At 39.9% G+C, this 19,578-nt stretch overlaps 1 protein-coding gene across 2 annotated transcripts in view; it reads left to right on the top strand.

Annotated features, from left to right (window-relative positions):
* Positions 1-296: 296 nt before the first annotated feature.
* Positions 297-19,578, top strand: part of LOC132438229 (Fc receptor-like protein 3) — a 38,526-nt gene continuing 19,244 nt past the window's right edge. The window contains exons 1-2 of one of the 2 annotated variants that reach the window (XM_060032237.1): positions 297-573; positions 18,917-18,937. In XM_060032237.1, coding sequence (XP_059888220.1) covers positions 543-573; positions 18,917-18,937 — 52 coding nt within the window. In that variant the 5' untranslated portion in view covers positions 297-542. Of the gene's footprint in view, positions 574-18,916; positions 19,084-19,578 lie in introns of both variants that reach the window. The other variant, XM_060032244.1, reaches the window with a different exon arrangement.

Raw genomic sequence — 19,578 nt, 5'->3', positions numbered from 1 at the left:
TTTCCTCCTCAACAACTTTGTGCCAGTTTATGTAAAGTCAAAAGGCTTTCGTGTCTGCTTTGACCCTTTGACTTTTTGTGACTTACATCATAAAACATAGCAGGACACCACAGTCACCAGGTATGTCTATATTAGGAGCCTTATGCAGAACCAGATGTTGTATGAATTCAAGGTAATGGAAGGGTTTTTCCATTTGAAAAATGAAAAAAGGTTATTTGAATACTAGCAAATCTATAGTGTGGCATTTCAGAGAACCCAGCACAGCCTTGGAGACACTTCTCCAGAGAGAATTGAGCTGCTAAAAGATAACTGTCAACGTCTAAAACTGCACAACTGCCGGGGTTGAAATACAAACAACATTTAGGAAGGTAGTTGTGTTAATTTTTCAGAACCCAAAGCAAGATATAATTCTTTTACTTCCCCTTTTCTAACTCTTGCAGATCTCATCTGAGTACCTCCCTTCTGTCCTCTTTCGTGGATGAGAAAGAAGCCTGGCTTATGGTGAGACAGACTTTCCCTGCCCTCAACCAGGTCACATCCCCATGTTTCTGTGGCTGCTACTGCTGATCCTGGGTGAGTAGATGGGTTGGACTGGGACAGGGGCCTCAGCTCCTAATGTCATCCAGGGAAGACCAAGGAGCTTCTGTCTCTGCTTCCACTTGGGGTTCAGAGACAGATAGCAAGTGTCAAATGAAAGAAAAATGCACAACATAAAAGCTGAGAATTAAGTTTTATTAAGAAACTTACTGAGGATTATCGCCCAGAAGACAGCCTCTCAGATAGCTCTGAGGAACTGCTCTGAAGAGGTAAGGGAGGAGCCAGGATATATACAAACTTTTTGCTGGAAAAACATGTAGTCAAGCATCAAAAGATTAGTGCTGATCACAAAGAAGAGAAATCTCAACTTAATGATTTTAGTGCTTTTCTCTGTATGGGAAGACGTAAGAATCTGGGGTCATTTAAAAATTTCCCTTAGGGGCTTCCCTGGTGGCGCGGTGGTTGAGAGTCTGCCTGCCGATGCAGGGGACACGGGTTCGTGCCCCGGTCCAGGAAGATCCCACATGCCGTGGAGCGGCTGGGCCCGTAAGCCATGGCCGCTGAGCCTGCGCGTCTGGAGCCTGTGCTCCGCAACGGGAGAGGCCACAACAGTGAGAGGCCTGCATACCACAAAAAATAAAAATTTCCCTTAGATATACATCTTAACTATTTAAGGACCAGTATATCCAAAACACAGAATGTTTCTTGTTTTTCTCTATCCTGAATTCCCCTTGGAGCTCACTGTTTGTGGGCAACTGCAGTGGCTAATGGCTTGATCCTTATAGAACTGGAATGGCAGGCAACATTTTTTTCTTTACAGTGCCCTTTGTTGGTCATAAATTCGGCCAAGGTTTGGGAGGCATTTCATGACCTATTTGTCCCGTGGCGCTAAGAACACTTATTCCTAAGTAAGGCGAAGATCTCAGTGATAGGCCATTCATGTGCTATATCTGGATTAGGTCCTGTTAATAACCAAAAATTCTCTGGATCATCTGTCTTACTAGTCTATTATGATCCAGGAAATGTTTTTCCCTTGTTACTTCTTCCCATATCTAGAGTTGCACTATTACAATTATTCTGTATAGAGTTATATATGTGATCATTGCCTCAAGACTTTTAGCCATCATTAATTTTGTTGGAGGCCTGGTTACACATCAGGTAATTTAAGAAACAACAATATTACAAAATAGACAGAATATAAGTAATATAGCTCAGAGTGGAGCAGAGAGAGACAAAAAGCATAGTTTGAAAACAACAAAGAGAGAACAGATTAAAATAATGATGAGTATAACTAGTTGTAATCTGGATTGCAATAAGTTATAAAGTCCAGAGGGGAGCCAGCTGGAAAAGCCAGATTCCGGAGGGATCAGGTAGACAGAAAAAGCTAAATATTTCATCTTTGTTTACAAAAGTATACTTTATCACTTTTTTGTAGGTCATAGTGTAAGAGGAAAGGTTTTCTGGAAAATAAATATTAAAAGTCAGTAATATTTCAGAAAAAAGTTATAAAATACAAATTGTGTTTATTAGTTCATTCAGTCCCATGTAATTGATTCCTGCTGATCTGGATGAAGTCATCAGGTTTTCCATTAGAGTTTTGTAATTTCTTACCCAGTTCAGTGGTATGATCTACAAGTCATCAGAAACCTTATTTGTCAAAAAGTCCTTTCTGTGAATCTTGAAGATCTTGATTTTGTAAAAGCATAAAACAATGACTGTATATAAAAGACAAAAGATTTTAAATGGCATGGTTAAATATCTGATTACAACATAACTGACAAAGAATATACAACATTCTGTGACATACAACATTTTAAGATAATAATTAGAATTATGACTAATAACACTATACCAGAACATATCGGATTTTTAGGAATTTCATATAATTTTTAGAAGCTCTATATTAATGACATATACCCATATAATATAGCCTAAGAAAGTTTATCACAACTTATTTGACAATATTTCCCATGTAATTTAACATACTCAACAAGCCTAATCAGTTTAATATCTCTCTTTGGGATGTTTCAGTGGCCCTTTGAAGCATCACAAAGTTAGCTAGAAGTCAAGAGAATTCATTTGGAATTTGACTTGGGAAGTTTGTCAAAGATATCAAAAGGTTTTTTTTTTTTTTTTTGCGGTATGCGGGCCTCTCACTGCTGTGGTCTCTCCCATTGCGGAGCACAGGCTCCAGACGCACAGGCCCAGCGGCCATGGCTCACGGGCCCAGCCGCTCCGCGTCATGTGGGATCCTCCCGGACCGGGGCACGAACCCGTGTCCCCTGCATTGGCAGACGGACTCTCAACCACTGCGCCACCAGGGAAGGGAAGCCCTCAAAAGGTTTTTAAAACACTTGGTCAAATAGGATCATAGGTCAGTGTGAAACAATACTTATTCACTCAACCAACGTGACATTAAAGATTTTAAAGGCAAATACAGAAAGCTACAACAAATTATTTAAAAGGTAAAGAAACGTTACAATCTGTTATCAAAAGCAGATCAATATTCCAAGAAAACTTTGTTCTCTAAACTTGGAGAGAAAACCAAATTCTAGTTTTGTACCAGCTTACTTTTAATATTTAAACTTATTTACTCAATTAAATTTTATTTTAATTCTAGCCAGTCCTGACCATGCACAAAACTCTTTTCTCAGGGTTCCTTTCCCACAAACTTTCTATAACTGTCTTTTTTACTTTCAGATTTAGTCCAGTGCTTTTTCTTCCTTTTTTTCTCTCCGGAACAAAATGACTCTCTTTTCCCATAACAAAATGTTCATTCTTTATGTCCTTTTCCTTTCATGCAAAGTTGTTACCCTTATTAGTTTTAGTAGTTTTAATTATGTATATTAATTAGAATTCTTAATGTTTAAGTACTGTAATTTCTAGTAAAAGCTAAGAAGTAAGCAACGATGCACTGTCTTTCACATTAGCATTCTGTAGATTGGCAAACTTACAAATATTATTTATGATTTCTAAAAATATGTGCTTTTTTATAGACTATTTTTTAGTGTGGCACCAAACATTTTCATTAATAGTCCGAAATATCTTTAGTTTCTCTGCAAAATGAAGCATATATTCAGTAATTAATATTTCAGTATCTTATTTTATTTGGAAATGGTCTAGGTATTTAATAAATTTCCATCATTTAAATTCACTTACCAAAATTCTAAAGTTTCAAGTTACCAAAAATCTAGAGAAACTATTTTTAAGTAGATATACCATAAAACATAATTATTCTTCAAGGGTTCGCCTAAAAGCTCTTACCCCATTTATATCTATTTAATTCATTTGTTCTCAACAATTATGTTTAGATTATCCATGAAAACTTTGAGACATGACACCAAGTCAGCCACCATCCCAAGCTATTTTTCTCACTGATAAATTTTATAATAGAGATAATATGACCTTATTTGACTTTTAGTAAAGCTAAGTATAATAAAAAGTAAGACATATCTGTATTAATTAAACCAACAAACTTGAACTTTAATACTGAATATTAATTTAATATTGAATATTTCCCAGATCATGTGAACTTGAAATTCATTTGGGTTAGTTTCTGCTACATTTAAAAATATTTAATTTGTAAATGCTACTTTTAAGTCAATTAGATACAGCTCTTCTATAAATTTAATTTTGATAATACTATCTGAAGGTAAAGATGTATCATATGTATAATGTACACACAGATGTATAAACAGACATAACTAGAGATCTCATAACTTCATTTTAAATCTGAGTCATGAATCAGGTATTACAATATAAACTTACTAATTTATAAATGACAGTTGGTGTAAGTTAAATTTATTTGCTCAGATAATTAAGGCTTATTACTATTTGCAGAAAAGACTTTGAGATTTGTATCTGTCCTTGATAAATCCTTAAGGAGGCCGTTAATTCAATTTTGGGTGAGGGAGCCTTTCAAGCAGTTTGAATTTGTTTGCTTTTGTTTTGTTTAGTTTTTTTTTTTTTTACATCTTTATTGGAGTATAATTGCTTTACAATGGTGTGTTAGTTTCTGCTTTATAACAAAGTGAATCAGTTATACATATACATATGTTCCCATATCTCTTCCCTCTTGCGTCTACCTCCCTCCCACCCTCCCTATCCCACCCTTCTAGGTGGTCACAAAGCACCAAGCTGATCTCCCTCTGCTATGCGGCTGCTTCCCACTAGCTATCTATTTTACGTTTGCTAGTGTATATATGTCCATGCCACTCTCTCACTTTGTCACAGCTTACCCTTCCCCCTCCCCATATACTCAAGTCCAATCTCTAGTAGGTCTGTGTCTTTATTCCTGTCTTACTCCTAGGTTCTTCATGACATTTTTCCCTCAAATTCCATATATATGTGTTAGCATACGGTATTGTCTTTCTCTCTCTGACTTACTTCACTCTGTATGACAGACTCTAGGTCCATCCACCTCATTACAAATAGCTCAATTTCGTTTCTTTTTATGGCTGAGTAATATTCCATTGTATATATGTGCCACGTCTTCTTTATCCATTCATCCGATGATGGACATTTAGGTTGTTTCCATCTCCAGGCTATTGAAAATAGAGCTGCAATGAACATTTTGGTACATGACTCTCTGAATTATGGTTTTCTCAGGGTATATGCCCAGTAGTGGGATTGCTGGGTCATATGGTAGTTCTATTTGTATTTTTTTAAGGAACCTCCCTACTGTACTCCATAGTGGCTGTACCAATTCATATTCCCACCAGCAGTGCAAGAGTGTTCCCTTTTCCCCACACCCTCTCCAGCATTTATTGTTTCTAGATTTTTTTTTTTTTTTTTTTTTTTTTTTTTGCTGTACGCGGGCCTCTCACCGTTGTGGCCTCTCCCGCTGCGGAGACGCGCAGGCTCAGCGGCCATGGCCCACGGGCCCAGCCGCTCCGCGGCATGTGGGATCTTCCCGGACCGGGGCACAAACCCATGTCCCCTGCATCGGCAGGCGGACCCTCAACCACTGCGCCACCAGGGAAGTCCTGTTTCTAGATTTTTTGATGATGGCCATTCTGACTGGTGTGAGATGATATCTCATTGCAGTTTTGATTTGCATTTCTCTAATGATTAATGATGTTGAGCATTCTTTCATGTGTTTGTTGGCAATCTGTATATCTTTTTTGGAGAAATGTCTATTTAGGTCTTCTGCCCATTTTTGGATTGGGTTGTTTGTTTCTTTGTTATTGAGCTACATGACCTGCTTATAAATTTTGGAGATTAATCCATTGTCAGTTGCTTCATTTGCAAATATTTTATCCCATTCTGAGGGGTGTCTTTTGGTCTTGTTTGTGGTTTCCTTTGCTGTGCAAAAGCTTTGAAGTTTCATTAGGTCCCATTTGTTGATTTTTGTTTTTATTTCCATTTCTTTAGGAGGTGGGTCAAAAAGCATCTTGCTGTGATTTATGTCATAGAGTGTTCTGCCTATGTTTTCCTCTAAGAGTTTGATAGTTTCTGGCTTTACATTTAGGTCTTTAATCCATTTTGAGCTTATTTTTGTGTATGGTGTTAGGGAGTGATCTAATCTCATATTTTTACATGTACCTGTCCAGTTTTCCCAGCACCACTTATTGAAGAGGCTGTCCTTTCTCCACTGTACATTCCTGCCACCTTTATCAAAGATAAAGTGACCATATGTGCGTGGGTTTATCTCTGGGCTTTCTATCCTGTTCCATTGATCTATCTTTCTGGTTTTTTGCCAGTACCATACTGTCTTGATTACTGTGGCTTTGTAGTATAGTCTGAAGTTAGGAAGCCTGATTCCTCCAGCTCCGTTTTTTGTTCTCAAGATTGCTTTGGCTATTCAGGGTCTTTTGTGTTTCCATACAAATTGTGACATTTTTTGTTCTAGTTCTGTGAAAAATGCCAGTGGTAGTTTGATAGGTATTGCATTGAATCTGTAGATTGCTTTGGGTAGTAGAGTCATTTTCACAATGTTGATTTTTCCAATCCAAGAACATGGTACATCTCTCCATCTCTTTGTATCATCTTTAATTTCTTTCATCAGTGTCTTATAATTTTCTGCATACAGGTCTTTTGTCTCCTTAAGTAGGTTTATTCCTAGATATTTTATTCTTTTCATTGCAATGGTAAATGGGAGTGTTTTCTTGATTTCACTTGCAGATTTTTCATCATTAGTGTATAGGAATGCAAGATATTTCTGTGCATTAATTTTGTATCCTGCTACTTTACCAAATTCATTGATTAGCTGTAGCAGTTTTCTGGTAGAATCCTTAGGATTCTCTATGTATAGTATCATGTCATCTGCAAACAGTGACAGTTTTACTTCTTTTCCGATTTGGATTCCTTTTATTTCGTTTTCTTCTCTGATTGCTGTGGCTAAAACTTCCAAAACTATGTTGAATAAGAGTGGTGGAGTGGGCAACCTTGTCTTGTTCCTGATCTTAGTGGAAATGCTTTCAGTTTTTCACCATTGAGGATGATGTTGGCTGTGTGTATGTCATATATGGCCTTTTTTATGTTGAGGAAAGTTCTCTCTATGCCTACTTTCTGCAGGGTTTTTATCATAAATGGGTGTTGAATTTTGTCAAAAGCTTTCTAGCATCTATTGAAATTATCATATGGTTTTTCTCCTTCAGTTAGCTAATATGGTGTATCACGTTGATTGATTTGCGTATATTGAAGAATCCTTGCATTCCTGGAATAAAACCCACTTGATCATGGTGTATGATCCTTTTAATGTGCTGTTGGATTCTGTTTGCTAGTATTTTGTTGAGGATTTTTGCATCTATGTTTATCAGTGCTATTGGCCTGTAGTTTCCTTTCTTTGTGACATCCTTCTCTGGTTTTGGTATCAGGGTGATGGTGGTCTCGTAGAATGAGTTTGGGAGTGTTCCTCCCCCTGCTATTTTTTGTAGGAGTTTGAGAAGGATAGGTGTTAGCTCTTCTCTAAATTTTTGATAGAATTCGCCTGTGAAGCCATCTGGTCCTGGGCTTTTGTTTGTTGGAAGTTTTTTTTTTTTTTTCGGTATGTGGGCCTCACTGTTGTGGCCTCTCCCACTGTGGAGCACAGGCTCTGGATGCACAGGCTCAGTGGCCATGGCTCATAGGCCCAGCTGCTCCACGGCATGTGGGATCCTCCCGGACTGGGGCACGAACCCCATCCCCTGCATCAGCAGGCGGACTCCCAACCACTGTGTCACCAGGGAAACCCTGTTGGAAGATTTTTAATCACACTTTCAATTTCAGTGCTTGTGATTGGTTTGTTCATATTTTCTATTTCCTCCTGATTCAGTCTTGGCAGGTTGTGCATTTCTAAGAATTTGTCCATTTCTATCAGGTTGTCCATTTTATTGGCATAGAGTTGCTTGTAGTAATCTCTCATGATCTTTTGTATTTCTGCAGTGTCAGTTGTTACTTCTCCTTTTTCATTTCTAATTCTATTGATTTGAGTCTTCTCCCTTTTTTTCTTGATGAGTCTGGCTAATGGTTTATCAATTTTGTTTATCTTCTCAAAGAACCAGCTTTTAGTTTTATTGTTCTTTGTTATCATTTCCTTCATTTCTTTTTCATTTATTTCTGATCTGATTTTTATGATTTCTTTCCTTCTGCTAACTTTGGGGTTTTTTTGGTCCTTCTTTCTCTAATTGCTTTAGGTGCAAGGTTAGGTTGTTTATTCTAGATGTTTCCTGTTTCTTAAGGTAGGATTGTATTGCTATAAAATTCCCTCTTAGAACTGCTTTTGCTGCATCTCATAGGTTTTTGGTTGTCGTGTCTCCATTGTCATTTGTTTCTAGGTAGTTTTTTATTTCCTCTTTGATTTCTTCAGTGATCACTTCGTTATTAAGTAGTGTATTGTTTAGCCTCCATGTGTTTGTATTTTTTACGGATCTTTTCCTGTAATTGATATCTAGCCTCATAGTGTTGTGGTCGGAAAAGACACTTGATACAATTTCAATTTTCTTAAATTTACCAAGGCTTGATTTGTGACCCAAGATATGAGTCCTGGAGAATGCTCCATGAGCACTTGAGAAAAATGTGTATTCTGTTGTTTTTGGATGGAATGTCCTATAAATATCAGTTAAGTCCATCTTGGATAATGTATAATTTAAAGCTTGTGTTTCCTTATTTATTTTCATTTTGGATGATCTGTTCATTGGTGAAAGTGGGGTGTTAAAGTTCCCTACTATGAATGTGTTACTGTTGATTTCCCCTTTTATGGCTGTTAGTATTTGCCTTATGTATTGAGGTGCTCCTATGTTGGGTGCATAAATATTTACAATTGTTATATCTTCTTCTTGGATTGATCCCTTGATCATTATGTAGTGTCCTTCTTTGTCTCTTCTAATAGTCTTTATTTTAAAGTCTCTTTTGTCTGATATGAGAATTGCTACTCCAGCTTTCTTTTGGTTTCCATTTGTATGAAATATATTTTTCCATCCCCTTACTTTCAGTCTGTATGTGTCTCTAGGTCTGAAGTGGGTCTCTTGTAGACAGCATATATATGGGTCTTGTTTTTGTATCCATTCAGCCAACCTGTGTCTTTCAGTGGGAGCATTTAGTCCATTTACATTTAAGGTAATTATCAATATGTATGTCCCTATTCCCATTTTCTTAATCGTTTTGGGTTTGTTATTGTAGTTCTTTCCTTCTCTTGTGTTTCTTGCCTAGAAAAGCTCCTTTCTTATTTGTTGCAAAGCTGGTTTGGTGGTGCTGAACTCTCTCAGCTTTTGCTTGTCTGTAAAGGTTTTTATTTCTCCATCAAATCTGAATGAGATCTTTGCTTGGTAGAGTAATCTTGGTTGCAGGTTTTTCTCCTTCATCACTTTAAATATGTCCTGCCAGTCCCTTCTGACTTGCAGAGTTTCTGCTGAAAGATCAGCTGTTAACCTTATGGGGATTCCCTTGTGTGTTATTTGTTGCTTTTCCCTTGCTACTTTTAATATGTTTTCTTTGTATTTAATTTTTGACAGTTTGATTAATATGTGTCTTGGCGTATTTCTCCTTGGATTTATCCTGTATGGGACTCTCTGTGCTTCCTGGATTTGGTTAACTATTTCCTTTTCCATATTAGGGAATTTTCAACTATAATCTCTTCAAATATTTTCTCAGTCCCTTTCTTTTTCTCTTCTTCTTCTGGAACCCCTATAATTCGAATGTTGGTGTGTTTAATGTTGTCCCAGAGGTCTCTGAGACTTTCCTCAGTTCTTTTCATTCTTTTTTCTTTATTCTGCTCTGCAGTAGTTATTCCCACTATTTTATCTTCCAGATCACTTATCCATTCTTCTGCCTCAGTTATTCTGCTATTGATCCCATCTAGAGTATTTTTCATTTCATTTATTGTGTTGTTCATCATTGTTTGTTTCATCTTTAGTTCTTCTAGGTCCTTGTTAAATGTTTCTTGCATTTTGTCCATTCTAGTTCCAAGATTTTGGATCATCTTTACTAACATTATTCTGAATTCTTTTTCAGGTAGACTGCCTATTTCCTCTTCATTTGTTAGGTCTGGTGGGTTTTTATCTTGCTCCTTCATCTGCTGTGTGTTTTTCTGTCTTCTCATTTTGCTTATCTTACTGTGTTTGGGGTCTCCTTTTTGTAGACCACAGGTTCGTAGTTCCCATTTTTTTTGGTGTCTGTCCCCAGTGGCTAAGGTTGCTTCAGTGGGTTGTGTAAGCTTCCTCGTGGAGGGGACTAGTGCCTGTGTTCTGGTGGATGAGGTTGGATCTTCTCTTTCTGGTGGGCAGGTCCACGTCTGGTGGTGTGTTTTGGGGTGTCTGTGGCCTTATTATGATTTTAGGCAGTCTCTCTGCTAATGGGTGAGGTTGTGTTCGTGTTTTGTTAGTTGTTTGGCATAGGGTGTCCAGCATTGTAGCTTGCTGGTTGTTGAGTGAAGCTGGGTGCTGGTGTTGAGATGGAGATCTCTGGGAGATTTTTGCTGTTTGATATTTTGTGGAGCTTGGAGGTCTCTTGTGGACTAGTGTCCTGAAGTTGGCTCTCCCACCTCTGAGGCACAGCACTGACTCCTGGCTGGAGCACCAAGAGCCTTTCATCTACACAGCTCAGAATAAAAAGGAGAAAAAGTAGAAAGAAAAGAAGAAAGAAAAGAAAGAAAGAAAGAAAGGAAGGAAGGAAGGAAGGAAGGAAGAGAGAAAGAAAAAAGAAAGAAAGGAGGAAGGGAGGGAAGGAGGAAAGAAGGAAGGAGGGAAGGAGGGAATGAAGGAAAGAAAGAAGATAAAATAAAATAAAGTAAGATAAAATAAAGTTATTAAAATAAAAAATAATTATTAAGAAAAAATTTTTTCTTTTTTAAAAACAAGAAGAGGAAAAAAAAAAAAAAACGGACGGATAGAACCTTAGGACAAATGGTGGAAGCAAAGCTATACAGAGAAAATCTCACACAGAAGCATACACATACACACTCACAAAAAGAGGAAAAGGGGAAAAAATAATAAATTTTGCTCTCAAAGTCCACCTCCTCAATTTGAGATGATTTGTTGTCTATTCATGTATTCCACAGATGCAGGGTACATCAAGTTGATTGTGGAGCTTTAATCCGCTGCTTCTGAGGCTGCTGGGAGAGATTTCCCTTTCTCTTCTTTGTTCTCACAGCTCCCAGGGGTTCAGCTTTGGATTGGGCCCCGCCTCTGTGTGTAGGTCGCTGGAGGGCGTCTGTTTTTCCGCTCAGACAGGACGGGGTTAAAGGAGCCACTGATTGGGGGGCTCTGGCTCACTCAGGCCGGGGGAAGGGAGGGGCACGGAGTGTGGGGCGAGCCTGCGGCGTCAGAGGCTGGCATGACGTTGCACCAGCCTGAGGCGCGCCGTGCGTTCTCCTGGGGAAGTTGTCCCTGGATCACGGGACCCTGGCAGTGGCGAGCTGCACAGGCTCCCCAGAAGAGGGGTGTGGATAGTGACCTGTGCTCGCACACAGGCTTCTTGGTGGCGGCAGCAGCAGCGTTAGCGTCTCATGCCCGTCTCTGGGTTCCGCGCTTTTAGCCAAGGCCCGGGCCAGTCTCTGGAGCTCCTTTAAGCAGCGCTCTTAATCCCCTCTCCTCACGCACCATGAAACAAAGAGGGAAGGAAACGTTTCTTGCCTCTTCGGCAGGTCCAGACTTTTCCCCAGACTCCCTCCCGGCTAGCCGTGGTGCACTAACCCCCTGCAGGCTGTGTTCACGTCGCCAACCCCAGTCCTCTCCCTGCGCTTCGACCAAAGCCCGAGCCTCAGCTCGCAGCCCCGCCCGCCCCGGCGGGTGAGCAGACAAGCCTCTCGGGCTGATGAATGCTGGTCGGCACCGATCCTCTGTGTGGGAATCTCCGCTTTGCCCTTCGCACCCCTGTTGCTGCACTCTCCTCCGCGGCCCCGAAGCTTCCCCCTCCGTCACCCGCAGTCTCCGTCCGCGAAGGGGCTTCCTAGTGTGTGGAAACCTTTCCTCCCTCACAGCTCCCTCCCACTGGCGCAGGTCCCGTCCCTATCCTTTTGTCTCTGTTTATTCTTTTTTCTTTTGCCCTACCCAGGTACGTGGGGACTTTCTTGCCTTTTGGGAGGTCTGAGGTCTTCTGCCAGCGTTCAGTAGGTGTTCTGTAGGAGTTGTTCCACATGTAGATGTATTTCTGGTGTATCTGTGGGGAGGAAGGTGATCTCCGCGTCTTACTCTTCCGCTATCTTCCCCTCGTTCCTTGTTTAGTTTTTATTTATTTATTTTTTAGATAGGTAAGAAGTGGATTTATTTATTTACTTTTAATTTTTTGATTAATTTTTATTGGAGTATAGTTGATTTACAATGTTGTGTTAGTTTCTATTGTACAGCAAAGTGAATCAGCTATACACATACATATATCCCCTCTTTTTTGGATTTCCTTCCCATTTAGATCACCACAGTGCATTAAGTAGAGTCCCTGTGCTATACAGTATGTTCTCATTAGTTGTCTATTTTATGCATAGCGTCAGTAGTGTATATGTGTCAATCCCAATCTCCCAATTCCTCCCACCCCCACCCCTTTCCCCCTTGGTATCCATACATTTGTTCTCTACGTCTCTCTTCTTTGCAAATAAGATAATCTATACAATTTTTCTAGATCCCACATATATGCATTAATATACGGTATTTGTTTTTCTCTTTTTCATTTACTTCACTGTGTATGACACTCTCTAGGTCCATCCACGTGTCTACAAATGACCCAGTTTCATTCCTTTTTATGGCTGAGTTTATTTAGAGAGATACACTTTCCATAGGCAGAATGCTATTCGCGTCTCAAAAGGCAAGACGGCCCTGGGAGAAACACACACCACAGACAGAATGTGGGCCATCTCAGAAGGCAAGAGCACCAACAGTTTGAGTTTTATTGATAAAAGGCCTCTTTTTTCCTTTTTTCCCTCTTCAGCTTCAGGTTCAATCTGATTGAGCTAATTAGGCTCAGTCTCAGGTCACTGTGGGCTGTATTTATATTTCTGATTTGTAGATTGGCAAGACAAAGACAGTTGCTTTTAATTCCCCAAAGAACTGGTCTGCTGCCTAAATGATATTAAAAGATTGATTTGCCCAATTACATTTTCTTTCATTTGTTTTTTTAATATCAGCAAGAAGATTTTCCACTAAATTGGAAATCAAGAGTTCTATGTTCTAGAACTTTGGGATTCAATTTATCATACCTTCAAAAATTTATGCACAAGGTATTCTACAAAGACCCTCTTTGTGCATGCACAAATTAAACAGAGCAATTTACCCTAGGGGCAAAAAATATTTATTATTGCTTTTATTACTCCCTGAATTTTGGGGCCCAGTTTTTACTTTATACTGTGTGGGCGCAGGTAACTATATTGGTTTCTTTCTTTTTTTAAAAAATCAACTTTTAATTAAATTAATTATTTATTTTGGTTGCACCGAGTCTTAGTTGCAGCTCTCCAGCTCCTTAGTTGTGGCATGCAAACTCTTAGTTGCAGCATGCATGTGGGCTCTAGTTCCCTGACCAGGGATCGAACCCATTTCCCCTGCATTGGAAGGTGGATTCTTAACCACTGTGCCACCTGGGAAGTCCCTATTGGTTTCTTTTAGTATGTTTAATTAATACTGCCTAAGGGGCAGATTTATATGCCCTGTCTTATAATACCAGTCAGGGGAAGCATTCCTCATAGAGATGTAATGTCTATCTCACAGTACAATTAGACAAAAGAGATGTAACCATCTTATATAAATCCCATTCAAATACACCAGTTTTTATAAGATTTTATTTCAAATTTATAACTCTTGTACCTTTAACTTAAGCCTCCATTAGGACCCCATCAACAAGTCTTGGTCTTACAAGGAGTCCAGAAACTTTCCTTTTTATCCCCTGGCCATTTTATCCATTTTTGTATATAAAGCTTTGGGGTCCCCAGTGAGGGGTCAAGCCAAGGGACACAGGCCCTTTTGTCAATCTTAACTTCATTAATTGATCTCACTGTTGTCCCAAGCAAATGCTAGTCAGGTATCTCAGTGTAATTTTCTTCCAGCCTTTAAATTTTGTTTCAAAATAGGGGTTAATAGAGTGCACTTTAATGTTGGGGGGACTAATTGGGGGGTCCCTTTGGTCTATCCAACCCCAGGTAGTCAAAACTTTTGTTTTAATCCTACCAAAATCCATTTTATTTATCCCATTTCCTAATAATCATCTAAAGATTTCCATTCTGTTGGGATAAGTCCCTTTAAATTTTTCACTCCGTTGGGAAGAAGTCTCTTGACTTTCCCCTCAGTTTCTTCTTATTCTCCTGTTAATCAACCTAATTAACATTAATTAAGCTAATGTTTTTATTAGCATCTGCAAGAACCATTGAAGGGAAGCTGAGACCACAAATAAGGCTTCCTAAAACAGTTTTTATTTGTTAGTTTTAAACTAAGGGAGGTTTTTTTTTTTTTTGTATTTTTGTTTTTGTTTTTTTTTTTGCAGTACGCGGGCCTCTCACTGTTGTGGCCTCTCCCGTTGCGGAGCACAGACTCTGGGCACGCAGGCTCAGCGGCCATGGCTCACGGGCCCAGCCGCTCCGCAGCATGTGGGATCTTCCCGGACCGGGGCACGAACCCCTGTCCCCTGCATCGGCAGGTGGACTCTCAACCACTGCGCCACCAGGGAAGCCCTTAAACTAAGGGAGTTTTTAAGGTTACCTGTTTTACTTATGTATGTATATATATATTTTGCATCTACCTTTTAATTTGGTATTTTCATAGGCACCAATAAAACAGCTGTTTAAAATGAGAGCTCTCTAAAAATTTAGCAATTTAGAAGTTTCTCCAATTTAAAGAATCCAATGTCTGGCCATTGATGAATAGTATCTTAATAGCAACTCAAACCAATAAGACGCAAGAGGCAACCCCACAAGAGAGCGCAAAGAATGCAGCCTTCTTAAAATACAGAAAGTTTACTCCCCATAATAGTCTAAGAAACTAAAGGTCTTTTTTGTGCAGGTAGACACAACAAAGGTTGAGATGACAAGGCCCCTTATGGGCTGGGACTCCTTATAACAAATTTTCCTGAGAGCTGGCATAGCCAGACAAGATGACTGCTTGGAATCCCAATCTATTCAGCTGGCTGCCAAATGTACACCATATGTGTACCTTCTGGATGGCAAAGACCAAGCTCTCGAAACACGGAAGAAAATGCCTAAGAAGATCAGATATAACATTTACATCTCAAAAACACAGGGAGCGAAATGCAAGTTCCTCCTAGAAGGGCTTTTGTTCCTTTAAGGTCAAAATTTTGAAAAGATGTTTTATCAAGCTGGCTTTCTTCTAATCATTTTTAGAATGTCAAAAGAACCCTATCTTGGCCATTTTAGGGCAAGATTTCCTTTAATTCCCAATTAAACAAGTACTCAATATTTGTAAGTATAAATTCCATATGTACATAAACATGGCTGGAGTGTTAGTTGGAGGCTGGCTTTCTGATGCCCTTCATTTTACCCAGCCCAGAGGCTCAGTGTCTTTCAACTGAATAAATCCTGGTATCTTTTAACCAGGCTCCTCCAGTATCTTTAAACTGGGGTGGAGGTGATTTTGGAGAGGCAGAAGTGAGTGGTGGCATGAAGCAAGATCTTAATTCCCTGCCCAGGAATTGAACCCGGGTAGCCTGGATGAAAACCAGGAATCATAGCCACCACACCCCATGGCTCTTGCCCCCAGTGAAAAATGCATTTCTCATGGAGGTAAAAACTGTAAAAACAGGTACAAAGTTTATTATTAGAGACATAGCACAAGTGGGAGACAATACAGAGAAACAGTTTGTTTAGCAAGGCAGAGATGCACGCCCTGAGAGAAAGAGTGTGGGCATCCTCCCTAAGGAGAAGAAGAGTGATAAAAAGGCAGTTAAGTCGTTTATATAGGGCAGTTCTTCCGGGTCTTTGTTTACCTTTGGCCAATTATCTGGCTTCTTTTTCCACACCTGACCTGCCCTAGGACCCTCCCCAACATGTGTGTGCAACATTTTTCCAAGTTGGATTTCAGCCCAAAGGCCTATGGGGTGGCCTTAGCATCACATATTATGGGGTGGTGAGCCCTCCTTTTTGACCCTCAAGGAGACTTTCTGCCCATGTGCAATGTGTCCCTTGCCCCAAGAAGGGGAAATATGTGACCTCTTGACCCTTTACTCAAACAAGGTTTAGCCCCTCTCTGTTCCAGCCATGACTGTTATCTTAAGGTGGCCCTGAGCAAGGGCAGCCAGGGAGGGGAACACAGGATGCTGGAACCCAGCAGATCCTCTCCTGTTATTCAGCTGTACACACCCTGCATGCATACACGTGCACACACAAACACACTTGCACGCATGTACACATGAACAGAACTGAACACAGAGTGGAGACTCCCAGCCCGGGCGGCGTGTGGTTGGGCTTGTCAGATTACCCCTCAGCTTTTGAAGGTATCCACAGGAGATGAAGCCTGGCTATTTACACTGTCTCTGTCATTGCTTCCATTTCGGAGAGCAAACAGGAGACTGATTTTCAATGGCTAACCTGGAGGCCATCTATCTCCTGTCCCAGGAAATGCAAACGGGAGTCTAGCTGTAAGTGTCCAGCCCGAAGCCCATGTTTTCCTCCCTCATGAAATGTAAAGAGGCCAGTTGTAAATGTTTAACCTGCGGCCCATCTATCTCCTGGCTCAGGGGGAGGGGAGACAAATCCCATTATACACCACAAAATAGAACTAACTCAGGATCATCAACCAATAATTGGGAGATCCTACAAACAATAAATGCTGGAGAGGGTGTGGAGAAAAGGGAACCTCTTGCACTGTTGGTGGGAATGTAAATTGATACAGCCACTATGGAGAACAGTATGGAGGTTCCTTAAAAAACTACAAATAGAACTACCATATGACCCAGCAATCCCACTACTGGGCATATACCCTGAGAAAACCATAATTCAAGAAGAGTCATGTACCAAAAATGTTTATTGCAGCTCTATTTACAATAGCCAGGGCATGGAAGCAACCTAAGTGCCCATCAACAGATGAATGGATAAAGAAGATGTGGCACATATATACAATGGAATATTACTCAGCCATAAAAAGGAACAAAACTGAGTTATTTGTAGTGAGGTGGATGGACCTAGAGACTGTCATACAGAGTGAAATAAGTCAGAAAGAGAAAAACAAATACCATATGCTAACACATATATATGGAATCTAAAAAAAAAAAGAAAAAATAGTCAGAAGAACTTAGGGGCAAGATGGGAATAAAGATGCAGACCTACTAGAGAATGGACTTGAGGATACGGGGAGGGGGAAGGGTAAGCTGGGACAAAGTGAGAGAGTGGCATGCACATATATACACTAGCAAACGTAAAATAGATAGCTAGTGGGAAGCAGCCGCATAGCACAGGGAGATCAGCTCAGTGCTTTGTGACCACCTAGAGGGGTGGGATAAGGAGGGTGGGAGGGAGATACAAGAGGGAAGAGATATGGGGACATATGGGTATGTATAACTGATTCACTTTGTTATAAAGCAGAAACTAACACACCACTGTAAAGCAATTATACTCTAATAAAGATGTTAAAAAAAAGAATATATGAAACATTATGCTGGGACTCTATAAAGCCATGGATATCATATCATGATTATATGTTTAAGTAGCTGAAAGTCATTTGTAGTCTTAATATGCATGGATGATATAATAAAGGACATGATGAACATGGGCCTTAAACCAAAATAATAATAATTGTGAGATCCGAGAACCAGGAGAGACTCACCCAAATTTGTCTAAACTCATGGAAGAGGCAAATGGGCACAAGAGGCTCTTGCTGGTACCAAGGCTCCTGATCCTCAGGCAAAGGAGTGAAGTCTGCTCTGGGTCCCTTTGTGGTCACCGAAACTATTGACTGAAAGAAAACTGCACAATGTGAAATCTGAGTTAAGTTTTATTTGGGGAAATTATTGAAGACTATAGCCCAGAAGACAACCTCTCAGATAGCTCTGAGGAACTGCTCTGAAGAGGTAAGGGAGGAGCCAGGATATATATAAACTTTTTGCTGGTAAAACATGTAGTCAAGCATCAAAAGATTACTGCTAATCACAAAGAAGAGAAATCTCACCGATTTTAGTGCTTTTCTCTGTATGGGAAGATGCAACAATCTGGGGTCATTTGAAACTTTCCCTTAGATATGCATCTTAACTGTCTAAGGGCCAATATATCCAAAGCCCAGAATGTTTCCTGTCTTTCTTCATCCTGAATTCCTCAGAGTACACTGTCTGTGGGCAACTACAATGGCTAATAGCTTGATCATTGTAGAACTGGAATGGCAGGCAACACTTTTTTCTTTACACAAGAGATGAAGAATGAGCAGAGCTGGGTCCCAGGAAAACCAAAGCCAACAGAGCAAACCAAGTATATTACCCTTGATTCTTCAACCATTTCTTTTTCATCTCATAGGAAGCTTGGATGTTTCTTTCCACCAAACCCCTTCTAAATCCCTCACATAAACAATATTTTTCAAAATTCAGTTGAGTAAGGGAAGATCTACTGAGAAATATGACCCCGCTTCCTGAGACTTTAAGCCAGTATTTAGCCAGAGATTGAAAAAGTAGGAGGAACAGTACCCAAGTAATGAGGGGAGGAGAAACCATTTCTCCAAGGCCTTTTCTGTCTCTACATGGCTGAGTTCAGACTAGGGAAGACAGGGGGGAATGAACTATGAAGCTGCTAAGTATTAAATAGCAAAGAGAAGAGTCAGGATTGTGGGTACAAGTCATTCATATTTATACAATAAATTATAGGCTATTCTTTTTTGTTTCTTTGTTTGGGGACTATGGGTATCATAGAATGGGGGCAAAGAAATGGGAAGGAAAAACCGAAGAAGTGGTTGTGGCTGGGTTGTTGGAACACTTCTCAAATTGCATAAGTGAAAAGGTTTGAAAAACTTTACTCTGTGCTAACCTTTAAATCTTGGCTCCCTCACAGCTCCTGGAAGAGATCAATCAGGTCAGTTTTCCCTTTTCTCTGTTCCTCCTGGTCTCTGGGCATTGGTCCTCCCAGCCAGCACTGCCTGTACCCATAAATGAGGCCTGTGGTGATGTGCCAACATCAGTGGTATTGCTACTCCGAGGTCACACCTGTTGCATTAGTGGGTGAGCAGACTCTCCTCTGACTTCTCCAGTCTTCAGTTCTTTCCCTATTACTGAATGCCACAGTGCGGAGGGGAAGGAAATATTTGCAGAAGGAAAGGCAGAGGCAGGAGGCTGATATTGAGAGAAACTCAAATCTGATCTACTCTATTCCCTAAGACCCCTCTGTATGTCCAAGCTGGTGCCACTATCAAAGAACATAGAAATATCTCCTATTCACAGTGGAAAATGCTAGAGCCAAATCTTTATACATCTCCAAAAGAAGCTCATGTCACTACACTGTTTCAATTTCTGGTCCCATTGGTTAGTTGCAATTATATATACAAATATGATTATGCAAGCAGTCCATGCCCCTTTGTTCAAATTTTTTATATCCTGTATCAATTACTGATTATACTCACCTTAGGCGGAGAGTAGAAAAATGTTGCCTTCCCCATAGACTCTCAAATTAAGCAAAGTTTAAAAGAATTGTAAGTGAAACAAATCTTGTTCATTAGA

Source organism: Delphinus delphis, chromosome 1 (genome assembly GCF_949987515.2).
Source record: "Delphinus delphis chromosome 1, mDelDel1.2, whole genome shotgun sequence".
NCBI lineage: Eukaryota > Metazoa > Chordata > Mammalia > Artiodactyla > Delphinidae > Delphinus > Delphinus delphis.
The sequence above is the reverse complement of the archived record's forward strand: the minus strand, read 5'-3'. Positions and strand labels throughout refer to the sequence as shown.